General features: G+C 38.2%; 1 protein-coding gene across 1 annotated transcript in view; it reads left to right on the top strand.

Annotated features, from left to right (window-relative positions):
* The window catches only part of CCDC178 (coiled-coil domain containing 178), a 360,418-nt gene that overhangs the window by 51,307 nt on the left and 292,220 nt on the right, over positions 1-16,891 (top strand). The window contains exons 6-8 of the mRNA XM_030552997.1: positions 2,218-2,438; positions 4,766-4,908; positions 12,764-12,917. Of these exons, the coding sequence (XP_030408857.1) occupies positions 2,218-2,438; positions 4,766-4,908; positions 12,764-12,917 (518 nt within the window). The remainder of the gene's footprint in view (positions 1-2,217; positions 2,439-4,765; positions 4,909-12,763; positions 12,918-16,891) is intronic.

Raw genomic sequence — 16,891 nt, 5'->3', positions numbered from 1 at the left:
GTTGCATATGCATCTATTGTGGATGTCAAGCTACCTGCCATGGCCACCGTCTGTACTATAATGCTGAAATCTAAGGAAATGTCAGCAACTATTGAATAGCAGCATGCTGTTCAGACTATGGATCAGCAGCTATGCGCTGTTGCTCAGCATGTGAAAGGGACTGTCCCAAATGAACTTGGTATCAATGTCATTCACCTGGGTGGTTTTCACAATTTATGCTGTTTTTTGCATGTATTGGGAAATCTGGGGAAATACTGGATTGCTAGACCTACTTGTTGACTCAGATGTGTATGCAGCTTGTACTGCAGATCCAATGCTTACTGGAATGCAATTCAACCATGCTCTGTATGGCTTGGCTTTAGTATCTGAGGCCCTAAGTACTCTGAAACTTTATTCATTTGTTAAATGGTGTGAGCAGGGAGGAGGTACTTGTGTAGATCCAGCAGTTGTCTGGAAAATGTTGGCTGACACTGTGTTCTTACAACGTGTCATTAAAGGGTTTGAGTATGCTAAAACTCAGCATATGCTACAACTATTGGTGGAATTTCGGACATGGGGGTATGGCCAGTCTCCTACATTCGAGTTCTGAGATCATTTCCTCTCCTTTATGTAGGTATTTAAATGTCCATGCAGAGCAAGAGGATGATTGGAAACTTCACCTAACACACAGCATGCCATACTTGCATACTTCTTTACTGCAAATTGGCCCAGCTATGCCAGGTGAATACCAAGCTACAATCTTAATTTGTAAAATATCCCTGAAGAAGTACATAGTGCCTTTGAATCTGGGAAATTTGCTGTGCATCAGACTCCTTGTTCTTTCACTGGAATTTGGGGTGCTATAGAAACAGAGGAAATGATCATCAAAGACTCAAAGGGCACAAGACATGTCCTGAGTGAATATGCAAAAGCTGTGAGAGAAAGAAGTGGCCTAACAAGGAATGAGGACAGTTTTTAAGAGTATGTCAAGAGAATGTTGGCAGCCAAAGATGTGGATGTCTTTGCATGTAGTCAGCCAAGTTTACCCATTGTTTACCCAAGTTTACCCATTGCAACCTGGATGTAAAAATGTGGATGATGAACTACTTCTGCATTCTTCAGTGGCCCACTGGCATCAGAGCTTCTACAAGACCTTATTTCTGCCCATATAAGTAAGGGTCATTCCCCAGTCAGCTGTATCTGTAGTCAGAATGATCTTTTCTGCACAGAACTGTGTATCATAGATTATTAGTGTTGGAAGGGACCTCAGGAGATCATCTAGTCCAACCCCCTGCTCACAGCAGGGCCAATCCCCAAATGGCCCCCTCAGGGATTGAACTCACAACCCTGGGTGCAATAGAGACTGTGGTAACCCATGTATTCTTAACAGAGATCATCATGATAGAAAAGATGATGATGATGATGATGTTGACTGGAAATGTCACCAGTGCTATTTATGTTTCAGTGATACATGTACAAATTTATTATTAGATTTTGTTTTACCCTTTAGATTGTTGTTGTGATGTTTTGAAGTCACAAATAAATCCAAGTCTCTTGAAACAGACATTAACCAAAATGAATGCAAATATTTCAGAGTGGTCATTACATTTCTAACTTCTTGATGATGTCGTTGCATAGCCCTGTTTCTATAGTATTGAGATCGCTTGACAGCTCCACATCATATTTTATCTAAAAGTGGACACAATAAGCTTTCAGGTGACATATGATGTGCATATGTGTAGGATTTTAACTAAACCAAATCAGTGGTGTCTCCTACTTGCCTACTACAGGTAGATATGTTGAAAACTAGTCACATGGCTTTCCCTAATATATCTAATATTGGATTTAAGGACATATGTAACTAATGCTTAGCCAAAGTGTACAAAAAGAAAGACTCTCAAAGCTGTCAGAAATTCTTAGAATAGGCAGTGAGCTCCAGGCAAACAGGACCTGCCCTCTCATTTACCTTTCCTTCCTTGTAAACTGGATTGCTAGTGTAAAGTAGTGGGTATTATTAAGCACAATTTTTGAACAGCTCTTTATTTAATAAAACTTTTTTAGTGATCTGTTTTGTAATGCATGTTCTCTTATTGACCCTTAAGAAGTAGGGTTTACAACAAGCTGTTTATAACATGTTTGCAGTTATTTTAGCAACATATTTTAAACACTTATTAAATATGTGTAATGTTACTCAAATGTTCTTATTTTTATACTACTTGTCTTATTTTTTTTTAACAGAACATGAGATTTGTACTCAAGATATCTCAGAACTACAGTGGCATTTTGACTGTGCAAATTGTCAGTTACAACAGGTAAAGGCCCAAGTACTTAAGATAGAGACAGTTAATGGAAGGATTCAGGAGGATATAGACTTCATGAAGAAATACAGCCCTCTGCTGGAAGAAAAGCTGAATCTTGAGGGTGACGCTATGAAGGATGTATTACTGGCACATGGAAAGGTAAATAGAAACGATGCAATGATGTTTTTACTAAAATCTTTCAGCTAATTAAGGACATGCACGTTTAGAATTGCCATCTGTTGCCAATGCCAAAGTGCTGTTCCATATACTGCACACAAAGGATGGGAACCTTAGAGGTGCACTAAATACCGGAGTTTTCTGCTTACATTAGTTCTAATGTGCCTTAGTGTTCCTTATCAATAGTTTTTGTAAGATGCATGTATCACTAATAGTGTTCATTCTTCACATTTGGAACCCAAAAGAAAAGTTTATAAAAATTGTGTATTTTTAGCATTACAATATTTTGTAGTATACCTTTGTAATTACTTCTTTTTAATGTGATACAGAGGAATTCAGGCTACTGATTTTACATCTAAAGACATTGTGGCTCTCTTTCTCCGATGTTTAATGGTAGTTGCAGTATTAATATGATTGAAAACAAATTTATGAAGTTCCAGAAAAAGTGGAAACATATTTATCAGGAAAATTCAACAAAACATCTTATACTATCATTCTGCTTTGGACTTCAGTCAGTGTTTCAGTAATTTTCTCTTTTTTTATTAAGCTTATCCAGTTAATTATCTTACAATGTTTTCCAGTTTCCAAAGTGTAGTAGTTGTTGCACTGTTGGATGGATGAATAGTATTTTTATATTTTTTCTCCATAAAGATCCACGTGGAAAAGTTTAGCTCTTTTCTGTTTCCATAGCTGCCATAAGTGCCTGTGCATTAGAATTCCAAAAAGACCTCGTATTAGTGAGCTTCTGCAGAGAATTTTACAATTTATTGTGTGCTGCGTGCAGATAGCTCATGATACATGAAGCCCAACTCCTGAATTACTAGAGTCACTGGACTTGCAAGAGAAAATTTTACCTTTTAATATTAATGAAAAGCTTTATAAATAACATGATGATCTTAAACAAATTTGCTATTGATTCATTTTTCTTTCTTTAAAATAAAAATCAACATTAACAAGTTTATCACCGCAATACAATATACCTGAATAACTACTGGTACTCCTGAAAACTCCTCACTTCTAAATTCTTTTATAAAGCCCGGGTGATATTTGTTGATATGTACATAGGGTGTGTGTGACTGTGAGTTGAGTAGATGTTCTGTTCTTAAAGACTAACATTTTTGTTATGTCAGCAGATAGGGTAGTTTCAAAATAATGGCTAATTAAAGGTCAGGCTGTTAACTTTTTCTTCTACTTATTTTTTTATTTCCATTCTTTTTGTTGTTGCCTTGGGATATATTTGATGCAGTGAAAATTTCAAAATGATCTGAAATACAATTCACGAAATAGACTTTTCCCAAAGCAATTTTAAATTAGTACCTTTTCCAGTACTGATTTTTTTTCTTTCCATTACTAAATGAAATAATGCAAAATCTCTTCGTAGAAGTGGTAACACTACGTGGCATAATAAGAATATAGGTCATTTCTTGTGGTAACTCATTCACATATTTCCTCTTTAAAAAGTTATTAGATATTAAAACAAAAAATATTCAAGGTTTAAATTGTGGTCTACTTCATATGCTTGAATTAACTAGTTTCACCAGTTGTATTGGTTTTATCCTCCTCATTGCCTTTGGATCTTGCAGCAGGCACTTGATTTTCTCTTTAATTAAAAATAATTAGATAATATTGAGTATATATGTTTTTTTTTTAATTTCCCAAAGAAAAAGACTGAGTAGTTAATAAGGGCTTTAGATTATAATATACTCCTATTTTTGTTCTGTTATGTGAATCACTGATTTCTTTAACTATCGGAGGAGATTTTGGAAGGCAGAGAGAGCAGCTATGTACCAAATTCCCATTGAAAGTCAATGGGAATGTGGTGCCTAACTCTCATTTGTGCCTTTGAAAATCTCCGTCATTGTCTCAGGCTTCTCTGTTTCGAATGTCAGGCTTGTACAGCGCCTCAGAAGCCTTTAAGTAATGATTCTGTCAGGTTGCTGAGTACAGACTCAGTGGCTTCTTCCAAGGTTTTGTGTTCTGCTGCATTGGTCTCTGCCTTCCCATGCAAGTGGCCATCTTTTCACAACAACTTCCAAATGTTATAACAAAATGAAAGCCCGCTTGCTAACACTGGCTTTTTGATATCATCAGGTTCTACACATGCTTTGTCATTGTCTTCTACTCTGACTGCTTTTTTGGTATTCCAAGCTTTATTTATTGCTAAATATTGTGACATCCCAAGGCACTACACTCAAACTTTCAAATAGTGATAAGTGAATCAGAAGGTTACTGAATGAGAACAGTTGTGTTTAGAATATTACATGCATTTCATAATGAAAACAATTTATAGAATTCTTTTCCTTTTTCAGGCATCAAAATTATATTATGATGTTTATCGGGAACTTCTGAGAATCCAGGAGATTTTAAAACAAGTCACTGAAGAAGCTGAAAAGGAGAGAAAATCTATGTCTGAGAAAATTAAATATGCTGAGATAGTGTTGAAGCAGTACCAGTAAGAGCCCTTTAAAACTTTATTGAAATATTCTGATGATCTTTAATATCACTGCTCTACAGCCAAAATGCTTCTGAAATAAATGTAGTCCAACTTTACTAATTCTGGGTCACTGAGAATGAAAATGTTGCTTAAAATTGTTGATTGGCTCTAGTTTTCAAGATATGCTATTGGGTCAGTATATACGACCCTTGACTTGGGAATGGCGGAGGATAAGTGAGTTATAAAGGGAAGAGATCTCAATTTAAACCAGAAATGACTACAATACATCTTTGACTGGATCTATGAATAAATCTATGACTGGGTTTGGACAGTACTTGCTTTTTAGGCAAAACAATGAATGATGCAATCTGAAGCTAGTATTGCGTCATACACGATATGAATTTCATCATGTTATTCCTAGAAGTCATGGATGATGCAATCATAACGAAGCTTACATCACTCTGCTGAACAAATTGCCCTATATCAGCTCTAGAAATGATATAGTGTTGTGCTCTCTTATTTGTCAGTGTTTGATTTTGCAAAGGGACACATTTCTGTTTAGCCAAAGTGAGCAGAGATGCCTCGTACTTGTGTGAACAGTGCAGATAACTTCTGCTATGTTTGTAGTGAAGTGACTTTTGCATCACAAAAGCTCAGTCTAACCACTATGGTTAAGAAAACCTCTCACCTTTATTTTGGCTGCAAAATTGGAGATCAGGACAAGAGGTGGGCCCCACACATATGCTGCACCACTTGTGCAACAAATCTTCGCCAGTGGTTGAAAAGGAAATCTGTGCCTTTTGCAGTGCTAATGATTTGGAGAGAGCCAACAGATCATACCAGCAATTGTTACTTCTGCATGGTGCCTCCAGTTGGGAAAGGTGTGCCAAAGAAGAAAAAGTGGACTGTGCATTATCCAAACATTCCATCAGCTATCCGCCCAGTACCCCACAGAGAAGGACTGCCGGTTCCTGATGCACCAGAATCATTCTCACTTGAGTCAGACGAGGAAGAGGAAGAGGATGAAACTTCTGGTCCTGAACCAGCAATGTCACAGGACCCACATTTTCTCCCATCCTCCTCCTCTGAACCACACCTCATAACACAAGGTGAACTGAATGACCTTGTCAGGGATTTGGAACTCCCAAGAGTAAGGCAGAGCTGTTGGGCTCCAGACTACAGCAGTGGAATCTTCTGGCAGGCTATCAGGGCAAATGGAGCCCATCAATGCTTGAAGACTATTGCTGGACAGTGACAAGAGATGCTCCATTTAATGAATACAAGAGACAAGCCAAGAAGCGCCGAATAGACACTGAATAGGACTAAACTATGTACATAATAGTTTTTTGCCTTTTGTTTCATAGTACATTTTATTTATATAACCCTTTTGCTGATTTTTAAAGTGTTACATAAACAGGACAGGTGAAATATTATCATGTAAAGCAACCATAAACACATGAAAAGACCTAGGTTTACAATTTATGATTAAATCTCTACTATCTACACAATATACATACACATAAAATGTAAAAACTTAAATATCTTAGAAACAGTAGCCAATCAGTTGTTTTAATTGTCATATTTGAATTCAGCACATCAAAATACATAATAAATATCACATTTTATCTCTGAAGCAGACAACTTCTCAAAAATTGTAAACCAGTGTATTTTGACAGTTTAGAAGTATAATGACAATAGAAGCACAGTGTATTTGCATTCAGAAAATGTCTGTTTTAAATTTTGTTCTTGTTTGAGTGTCCTCTGCATAATTTCAAACTGGGAATGTGCTGACCAGTGCAGCTTGGATGATGGAACCTTTTGATAATACCACCCACCCCTCCTACTGCTCCCCTCAGCATTCGAACTTATTCTGAGGGCATGAATATAAATAGGGCTTAGTTACTTTCTCCCACAGAACTCAGATAGATGTGGACCTTTCTAGATCTCTTGGATCCACAGCTTTGAATGTCTACTAACTCTACATCAGTTGTTAGATTAGATTAGCTAGCTAGCTTTATAGTTCATAGTATTAGCATTAGGATTTTAACTTAAAATATTTACGAAGAGTATGGTACTGGTGTTGATTGCAGATCCAAAGACAATGAAGCATGATTTTAAAAGATGTGCATCATGTCCTTCAATCTTACTGGCATCCAATTCATGTGTCAGGTGACTTAAATGCCATGGGAAAGGATGTTCCCCTTCACATTGTGCTGTTTTTAGCACGTTCACTATTTGGGCCAGTAAGGAGAGAGAAAATATACTTCAGGTCCTCCAGAGACCCTGTCTGCCCATCCTCTAAGATCTGAACCTCAAAGAGATCTGAAGGAAAAGGTATGGGATCCAAGGTGGCTCTGAGTACTTTCGGCTATCCAAAGAGAACCATGGTAAAGGGTTTGGTCGTGGCATGGAGCTCTGGTTCCAAGCCAACTGAGATTTTGGTAGCTAAATCCAGTGACTCAGCTCTAAGATACAGCCTGCATCTGAGACAGTTCTGGCTAAGGAACCCAAAGCTCCAGATAACATGCTAGAACTAAGCAATGTGCTTTCAAGGAAAAGAAAGGTCAAATTAAAACACATCTTTGGTAATTCATTGGATTCTATTATGGATCTGAGACCTGAGGATATAAAAGCTCCAAATTGTTCTAAGGTGCTGAAGCCAAAGAAGAAGCCAGCTTAACCAATTATTTCATCTTTCCTACTTCCTACTGTTACAGTTATGACACAGATTCATGTGAATCTGCAACATGTAACAAATCTGACTGGTTCTCCAATTAGATTGGAAGAGGTTCCAACTCTGGTGCGACACAAGACAAATTACCTCTACATCCTCCTGTTTACTTCCTGGAATTAAAGAAATCTGGGCTATTTCAAAGCTTGGTGAAGGTAAACCTCACAGCCATTCTACCAGAAGATAGAGGGTCATTTGGCGTTCACTCATCCTACAACAAAAAGATTTCTTAAAGGCATGAGTAACCTCTACTCCCAAATCAGAGATCCTATACCAGCATGGGACCTTAACCAGGTCTTGAGCTGTCTTACAAAGTTTCCCATTGAACCAATGGCAACTTGCTCACTCCTACACCTCTCTATGAAAACCACGTTCCTAGTGGCCATCACGTGCTCGGAGAGTGGGAAAGATAGGGACCCTAACAGCGTACCCTCTCCCCCTTTAAGATTTTCTTAAAATACAAGATCACAGTGCAATCACACCCCAAATTCCTTCCAAAAATACCTGCAGTCTTCCACATAAATCAACCTATTCATCTCCCAGCATTCTTTCCCAAGCTGCACCAGGATAAAAGGGAGGCAACACTACACACACTTGACGTCAGAAGAGTGTTAGATCCTTGGAAAGGATCTAACCTTTCAGAAAATCTCCAAGACTATTCCTCTCCATCGCAGATAAATCTAAGGGATCCCCAATCTTTAGGGAAAGACTTTTGAAATGGATATCAGACTGCATTGCCAACTGCTTTCCCAACTGCTACAACCCTTCGGGAGCCTGAACGCATTCTATAAGCTCTCTATCCACTTTCATAGCCTTCCTCAATAATGTTCTGGCCACAGAAATATGCAGAGCAGCAACTTGAGCATCTGCTCAGACATTTACAGAACATTATTCAATCATTCTTGCTTTAGCATCAGATGTGATATTTGGCTTGACAGTATTATCATCCATATTGGACTCCACCCCGAAGCCCCATCCCTCTAGCAGGGACACTGCTATAGGGTCACTTAGAGTCAGGGGCGGCGGTTTGTAGAAATTTTGTAGTGCCCAGAATGCCCAGAGCCTGTCCCCCCATCACCCCTCAGATTCTGCCCTCCCACCTGCCTAAGGCTCTGGGAGGGAGTTTGGGTGGGGGAAGGAGGTCTGGGGTGCAGGCCCTGGGCTGGGGCAAGGGATTGGGATACAGGCTCTGAGAGGGTGTTTGGATGCAGAAGAGGTGAAAGGTTGGGCTCTGGGAGGGAGTTTGGGTTGGGGAGGGGGTTCAGGCTCTGGGATGGAGTTTGGGTGCTGGGTGCAGGCTCTGGGCTGGGGCAGGGGGTGGGTGTGCAGTAAGGAGTGAGAGGTGCAGGCTCTGGGGTGGGGTTGGGGGTGCAGGCTTTGGGAGGGAATTTGGGGCCAGGAGGAGGTGCAAGCTCTGGGAGGGAGATTGGGGCGAGAGGGGATGTGTGGAATTCCAATACTGGTAGGCAACTGAAGAAACTGAGCAAAATGCTCTTGAACAGTTCAAATTCATGGCACAGCAAAGAATAAAACGAGATACGAAAGTCATGTTAACTACAGAGGGAAACATGGAAATGACGTTGCCCTTTATCCTGATGAAATTGCAGAAGTGACTCAGACATTCCATGCAAGTCTTCAGAAGGATTCTAGGCAGAGTGGATAAAAATCAATTATTTAAAAAAAAATAAAAAAAATCAGATTTTTTAATTTAAATCAGATTTTTTTGATAAAATGTTTTTTGAGGAAAAACCTACATAAAGATGGTTTTAATTAAGATACATTATAGCTTAAAGATATCTCATCATGGAATAGGGATTATAAATTCTAATTTTTTAGTATGAGACAATATTTAAGAGTTTTGTAAATGAGTTCCAATAGTTCATGGATTAAGGACCCAATCTTAAGGGGCTCCAGGGGCTTCTTTATAGATTATTTAGGTTAATCTTTCAGTCTACCGAATGGCACTCAGTGCTCAGTCTAAAAGATAGTATCAGAGATGCTTAATTTTGCCATTCTCAAACAGTGGATTTGTGCCTCCAGAGATAACAGGCTTGTTAACAGCAAAAATGTTTTTAAATAAATAATAATACTTAGAGGTGAGAAATAACAGACCTCAACCCTATTGTCCCTCTGCAAATTTGTGTACACAGAGTCAATCCCTTACCTCTCTCTAAAAGTGCAAAGTTTCAAAAAGTTTAATGAATAGAAGATTGTTGGCGGTGAAATAGATCTGGACAAGGAGAAGAAGTCTGGAGATAAATGTGGGACAGGAGGGACAGGCAGTAGAAACAGAAAATTGGAACTGTTTGAGCAGCATATTCCAGAAGTCTTGAGTACTTTCTGAGTGTGCCCTTCATTGATTTGAGATCTACCATATAATTCTCTCACTAGAAGGGAAAGCCTTTAATGGCAGCAGGCCAATTTGGGAATAAGAACCATTCAAAAAATATGTTTGCTGATGTTTTAAAGAAAGTCACACCAGTGAATTTGTGGAAGTCACTTAAGCACTTGGATTCAGAGACTGTTGAAGTGATAATCTCACTTTTAACAGCAGTAGCTTCTTCTGGTGCAGAAAGAATATTTTCTTCCTTTGGACTAATTCATTCCAAACTGAGAAATTGTTTGGGACCCAAAAAAGCAGGAAAGCTTGTTTTTCGTTTTCATATTATGAACAGGAAAATGAAAGTGAAGACGACTGAGTTAGCAGCAGAAGCCAATATTTTAAACTTCTCATGTTGACCTGGCTGACACAGTTGATTTAATTTTTTTTTAATTTCATGTAACTATTTTAGTTAAAAACAATTTTAACAAAAACAAACCTGATTTAAAAAAACTTGAATGTTTATATTCAAAAATACATATGCTTGTTTTGTTAAAATATTATAAGTTTGCTGTTGAAGGAAAAAATCCAGAATACATAACATTGTTGTTTTAGTTAAGTAAAACAATTAAAATGCCTGTTTGATGATGTTCTCCTCCTAATACAGCATGGCAAGAAAATCCTCCAAATATTAATGATTAACCTGTTGAATTGGAGATAGTTCACCTCCCAATTACTTCATAAGTATCTGCTTCAATTACCTTTTGGTAAATGAAATAACCAAACAATCATTCATTTTCTAATATAGCTGTAAAACTAATCTGAAAAGTTTTCAAAATAAATCACTTTAAAAATGTATAGTAGGCTTCATTTTTAGAAGATATCTATCTCTGAGTTGTGAAGAATATGTATTAAGGTTATAACAATCAATAAGGACGCACTTTATGTAGAAATCCATGATTAAATCAAATCCACCCTGATTCTAGGTAAGCTAAATGCTTGTATTTGCTAGAAAATCTATTCGTTTTTTAAAAAAAGAGAGATTGTCAGCAATAATTAGAGCTGATATCATGAAACCAGTTATCTAAATACATAAATTCAGTGATTGACTTCATTACTGTATCTGTTGGACTTTAAATATTTGAAATACACAGTGCATGGTTGGACACAGGGTCCACACTTCTGCCATCATTAGAATTTTCCCTGTGATGTGATAGGATGAAATTACTTTGCCAATTTAGGGCATCCCAAGTCCGGTAAAACACAGCTATGGGATGCTGGAATAACAGGCAGGAAATGAGGGAGACTTCTGCTCTTGTGAGAGTATGCTTCCACAAACACAATAATAAATACAGCGTGTATGTGTTAGCTGCTATGGCACACTTTAACCTGATCTCCTCCCATTTCCCTGTCCCTTTCACAGAACATGCTCTCATGTGTATAGCAGTAATAAAGAATGTGTACAAAACCTGTAACTGTGCCCAAGAGTATGGTCTCATTCTTCATTTCTTCCTCACGTTTCTTCAGCTGAGTTGGAGGAGTCACTGCTGTCCATAACATTATTGAGTTTGAAGTAGTTGTGAGGACATTAACTCAAAACAGGGACAGTGTTTTTGCCATTTGTTGGAGTCCTTGACCTGATTACACTGCAGCCTCAGTGCTTTTATCTTTTTCTGGTATTGAGGGGTGCTCCATTGCATCATGCTCCCTGCAAGGGGAGCTAGGATTTATTGATAGACCATTGGATAGCATATGACAGTATTCAGATCAGTCTGAATTCCCTTCTCACTTCAGTGTGAAAACAAGGTCTTTATCTCCCAATTGGACTTAACCTACTGTGTTGGCTTCTCCATTTGGTTTTGGTTACAGATGACAGCTGTTGCAGTCACTTACAAGCTTGTTAGACAATGATGAGTATGCTGTGAGAAAGAAGTTGATGGATATTTTAACCAGACTGCGGTTTTCTGCTGATAGAGCCTGGAGAGCCTTTTAGAACAAGCTTTGAAAGAACAGAGTGCCCAGAGGATACTCTTTGGAGCGGGGACTGTCATTTTTCTTGTTTATAAAATACCTTTCACAGTGGGAGTTGAGGCCTCTCAGTGCTACCTCAATATGCATTATAAACAATAGTGATAATCCTTGTCAGTCTAGGTACCCACATAAACGTATTATCTGAGTCCCTCAATACATGAGTGTACTCTGGGATGCCTACCTGCATAGAGGCATGGAAGGAGGTAGGAGTGATCTGGGCACATAGCAAAATGACTATATACCTGATTGGTTAAATGAAGAAAGCTGTACATTAGACTAGGCCAACAGCAGGAACAGCACTTGGTTAATATGCTTGATTATTAACTGTGAGATGTGTGAACCAAAACCATGTTTTAAGCTATTGCACTAGTAACTGGTTAGAGGCTCAATTAGAAATTGTGTGGTTAAACACTTTTTATGTACAAATGAATAGCTTTAAAGCCTGACTGGAATAAGAACAAAAAAACAGTCATGCTGTGTCAGACTAATGGTCCCTCTAGCCTAGTACCGGTCATCTGACAGTGCCAGATGCTTCTGAGGGAATGAATAGAACAGGGCAGTTTCAAGTAATCCATCCCCTGTTTTCCAGCCCCAGCTTCTGGCAGATGATGATGTCAGGGTTGATATTTCAAAGTCCATTAATATATAAGTATTTGAGTGACTTAGGCAACAGAGAGAACTAAAATAAATCTTTACTAATTCAAATCTGCTTTACATTCTCCTCTGTGGAGATGGGTGATGTCGGAACACTTCCAAATAAATGAATTACATTATTCTTGTGTTTGTATTAGGAATGATTTAAAACACTCAGAATTTCTTTGGACCGAATTGTGTATCAAATTAAAAGAAACAGAGGAGAAGATTATAAAGGAAGAAAGACACCTTGAAGAGTTAGTAAAGCAAAAAGAAGAGATACAGGAAGATACTAAATCTTGGAACAACAATGTGAGTTTTGAATATTTATAAAACCAAATAAATAAAACAAATATCTTTTAAACTGAAAAGTATATGAAATTCTGTGTGTTTGTAAGTTGTTTCCTGTAATAGCACAGATGAAAGTATTTATTTTGAGTACATTGAAAATATGTTTGATATAATGGAATTTGTTCATTATTGTGGTACAGTAATGTAACTTTGTTTATGAAGAGTAATAATATAGCATCTTACAGTACTTCATGGGACTGCTGCATATTCCTACCTGGGACTGCTGACCTTTTCAAACCTTTTAGAAAGAAATGCATGCTCAGTGGAGCTGCATCAGTGCTGTGCTGAATCAGTGAACATTGGAAGCTGAAAGGTATTGTGATTGTCCCTCTGTACCAGGAGCAATTTCTGTTTTACTTTAAAATTCTCCTTATTTTTCTTGTTTTCTACTTTTTCTACTTTATTTAGCATATTTTGAGAACTCTGTACTGTTGCACATTTTATTTTAATATTTGAATTGAAAGGCCTTCCACAGGTTAGTTATAGCCAATCTAGTTTTCAAGAATCTGGATAACAAACAGATGTAAATTGTGCTCTTCCTTGTTCACTGAAGCAGACTCATGCAGTCACTGTTTATTCTCCCTGGGGGAAATTTTCCATATCACTGCTTACTTGCAGAGTCTTCAAGCTTTGGGCCTAGAGTGATATGCAATGGAGGCACCAAACTTTTCTCAACAAAGGAGGCTTTATTAGTCTGGCCTTTGAATCTACATTTGGATCAACTGTCTATGGCTGCGAAAGGCAGGTGGCCTTTTTTTTCAAAACCAGGCAAATCAGCAGCAACCTATGCATTGAAGAAATCTGTACATGGTTGGGTTTACTGCCTGTAGTTCTTAAGTCAGTGACTTGAACTGAGGTCTCCTTTATCATGAAGAACTCCTTCAGTTCGGTGCCAGGATCTTTCATGGCTCCAAAGAAGCAACAAGAAGATGTTTATGCGGGCTCAACTTCAGCATTGTTTCCAAAATCTCAAGTGGGTCTTCACTTTGACAATACGTTAGTACTGTTTTCACTGTCCTCATGCACAAGGATAAGAAAAGGAATGTAGAGGGATCTTCAGTGCCAGAGATCTTGCCAGGATCCCAGAAGAGGAGACATCATTATGGGTCTAGGAAGCATATGGCTAAAGTTCCTCTTAAAGGCAATGTGACTGTGCACCATCACTTAGAAGGAGCAATAACTAAAAAATTGAGCCAATAGCTTTAAAAAAAAGTAAGTGCTTTTTAAATTTTCTTTTATATCAGTGTTCCGAAGTTCAGCAGTTAGTCATAAAAAACAACCACTTGGGAAAAGAGGACAAATTAAATAAGCAGAAATGAAAAACAGCATAATACATGTCCAAAAGTTTACATTATTCTTGTCCACCAATATAAATATATTCAGTTATAAAACCTGACTTATATTTTACTGTCCAATTAAATTTTAAAAGGTTGTAAAATTTTCCTGTATAAATCTCAGCTGTTCAATGATTTCATCATACAAATTAGAGAGAGAATGGAAGAAGGTATTTATACCCAACTGATGTGCAGGGGAAAGAGAGGGGGTTACTACCTCCATAGGCCATGATATCCATTTTCATAACCAGAGCAGGCAATTTTTGGTTTAAAAATAGGCTGCTTTAAGCTATGAACATCTTCATCTGTGGAGCCACTTGAAAAGTCATTTTTGGGTTCCAGGTCCATCCCTTCCACAGATCTCAATGTGGCTGATTTGGTTAGGAGCCAAGTAGTGGCAGAGCTATAGTTCTTGTCATCAAATATTCAGATTGTGAGTCCTTTAGATTTCAGGTCATGTCTTAAAAGCCCTGATATTTATAGAAATTATTTTTAAGTAGAACTGCACTTTAAGCATGTTTGTTGGATTTCAAAATAAAAATATGCTATAGGAGAGACTGAAATAAGAGCCTCACAAAAAATCTTAATCTACAGAAATATAAAATTACTCCTATATACGACAACTAGAAATTATGAAAATTTGGTCTTTTAAAACACTCATTAGAAGGCGAAGATGTAAAGCCAGACTATTTGGGGAAAACAAAACTAGATATACAACAGTTTTTGGATCTAATTTCCATGGTGCTGTGCTGTTCTTTTTACTGCAACAACGGAGTAATTTTAGTTCGGTTCCATTCATTTTAAATTACCGTTGTATCAGTTTGCATTTTTACATTCTCTCTCTTTTCATTGATTTTGTTTTGTTTTGTTTTCAAGGGTGAGCTCCAGGTCTGATTATTATAATCCTTTTTTGCTTCAGTTTATTTCTGTATTTGGTTTTATTAATTCAGCTTTCTCTTCATGTTCATTGGAATCTCTGGTTTTTCACTTTGCTTTTATGACTATTATATTTTGTCTTTAGAGTCTCTTCATTTCAAAATATTTTTATTATTAAACATCAGACTTTAAAGTTCTCAGATTCAGTGCCATTGTAATTATAAAATAAACTGGAAACACAAAGTGTGACATGTAATCATAAGAATCCTATATTCAGTTTTATAAAGTGTTTTCTGTGTAGTATTTTTGTTGTTGATGTTAAATTAGTAGTCAGTTTCCTTGATGGGTCAGATTCTTTCTCTAAAGATTTTGAAGTTGTGTATGAAGGCTTTATTTTGGCCAAGTTATAAATATTTGAAAAATGTTAGTTCTGTGCAGCTGCAGGCTGGGGCCATGCACTGGAATTGAGAGCAGGTAATCTGTCTCTTCTGTGCTGTCAGCGTCCCCCCTGTTGGGCTAAGAGAACATAGAGAAGGAAGCTACCGTATTCAAATGCAGTGGGGACAACAGCCAGACCTGGAGTAGGGGAGTAGATTGGGACTGGAGGCTGGCAGGGATGGTGGAGAGAGAAACTGGGATTGGGAGTTATGGGGAGAGACTGGGACTGACTGGGCCTGAATGTCAGGGAAGAAAATAGGGAGGTCTGGGATTCTGCGGGTATGGGGGAGACTGAGATTGGATGAGGAGCCAGGAAGTGAGACTAAGACTGATTGGGCAAGGAGACTGGCCTGGGATCCAGTGGGGCAGTGAGAAGAGGGAGACACATGACAATGAGATGAGGTGTGGGGGAAAACTAAGACTGTCTGGGCAAAGAGGCTGTCAGAGGGAACCTGGGGAGGGAGAAAATTGGAATGAGTGGGCAAGGAGACTGGAAAAGGGGGATGGAAGACTAGGACGGGGAGTGAGGGGAGAAAAGGACTGTGACAGAGAATCTGGAAGGGTGATAGTAGAACTTGCTCTGTAAATAGATTGGGACTGGGATGAGAAGCCTGAGGGGTGGAGACTGACTGAGTAGCCTAGGAGAATAAGATTGGGACTGAGCCAGGATGGGGTAGAGTCAAGACTGGGACAGGGAGGGGTTGGAATGGATGATGCAAAGGTGGAGGAGGATCAAGCTTGGATGAATAGTCAGAAGTGTCTGTGCTTACTAGAGAACACTTCTTTAAAGAACCTGGACTGGAACCTAATATTTCCGAGTCTCGTCATTCCTCTGCTATGAGCAAATATCTGTACAACCCACTGGGAAAGAGTTCCATTCCCTTTTAGTGCTAGTGTACATAGAGGATGACAATGTACTACTGCTATAAATTACACAATTAGCTCAAATAGCAAAGATTGGTGCAATTGATCTAAAGTTTCCAGCCCTGCTGATGACTCATTTGATTATACCACATGATGGAATTTGTTGGTTTGGTTTTTTAAATTCTAGTTAATTATATGCACACAACCTATGTTAAAGAAATGTTATAGGGGGTGCAAAGTCAAGTACTCAAAAGTTAGGAAATGCCAGACTTAAGGTTGTTTATGCTACCTTAATTTGGCTTCCCTTCTGGGTATGCATTATGATGCAGTCTTTAATTACATAATCACATACTGTTTTCTACAGGACTCCTACCTCAATCAGTGCACAGGATGAACTTGCTCTGTGGCTGGAGCACGGTTATA

The sequence above is a fragment of the Gopherus evgoodei genome, chromosome 2 (assembly GCF_007399415.2).
Source record: "Gopherus evgoodei ecotype Sinaloan lineage chromosome 2, rGopEvg1_v1.p, whole genome shotgun sequence".
In the NCBI taxonomy this organism is placed as follows: Eukaryota; Metazoa; Chordata; order Testudines; family Testudinidae; genus Gopherus; species Gopherus evgoodei.
The sequence above is the reverse complement of the archived record's forward strand: the minus strand, read 5'-3'. Positions and strand labels throughout refer to the sequence as shown.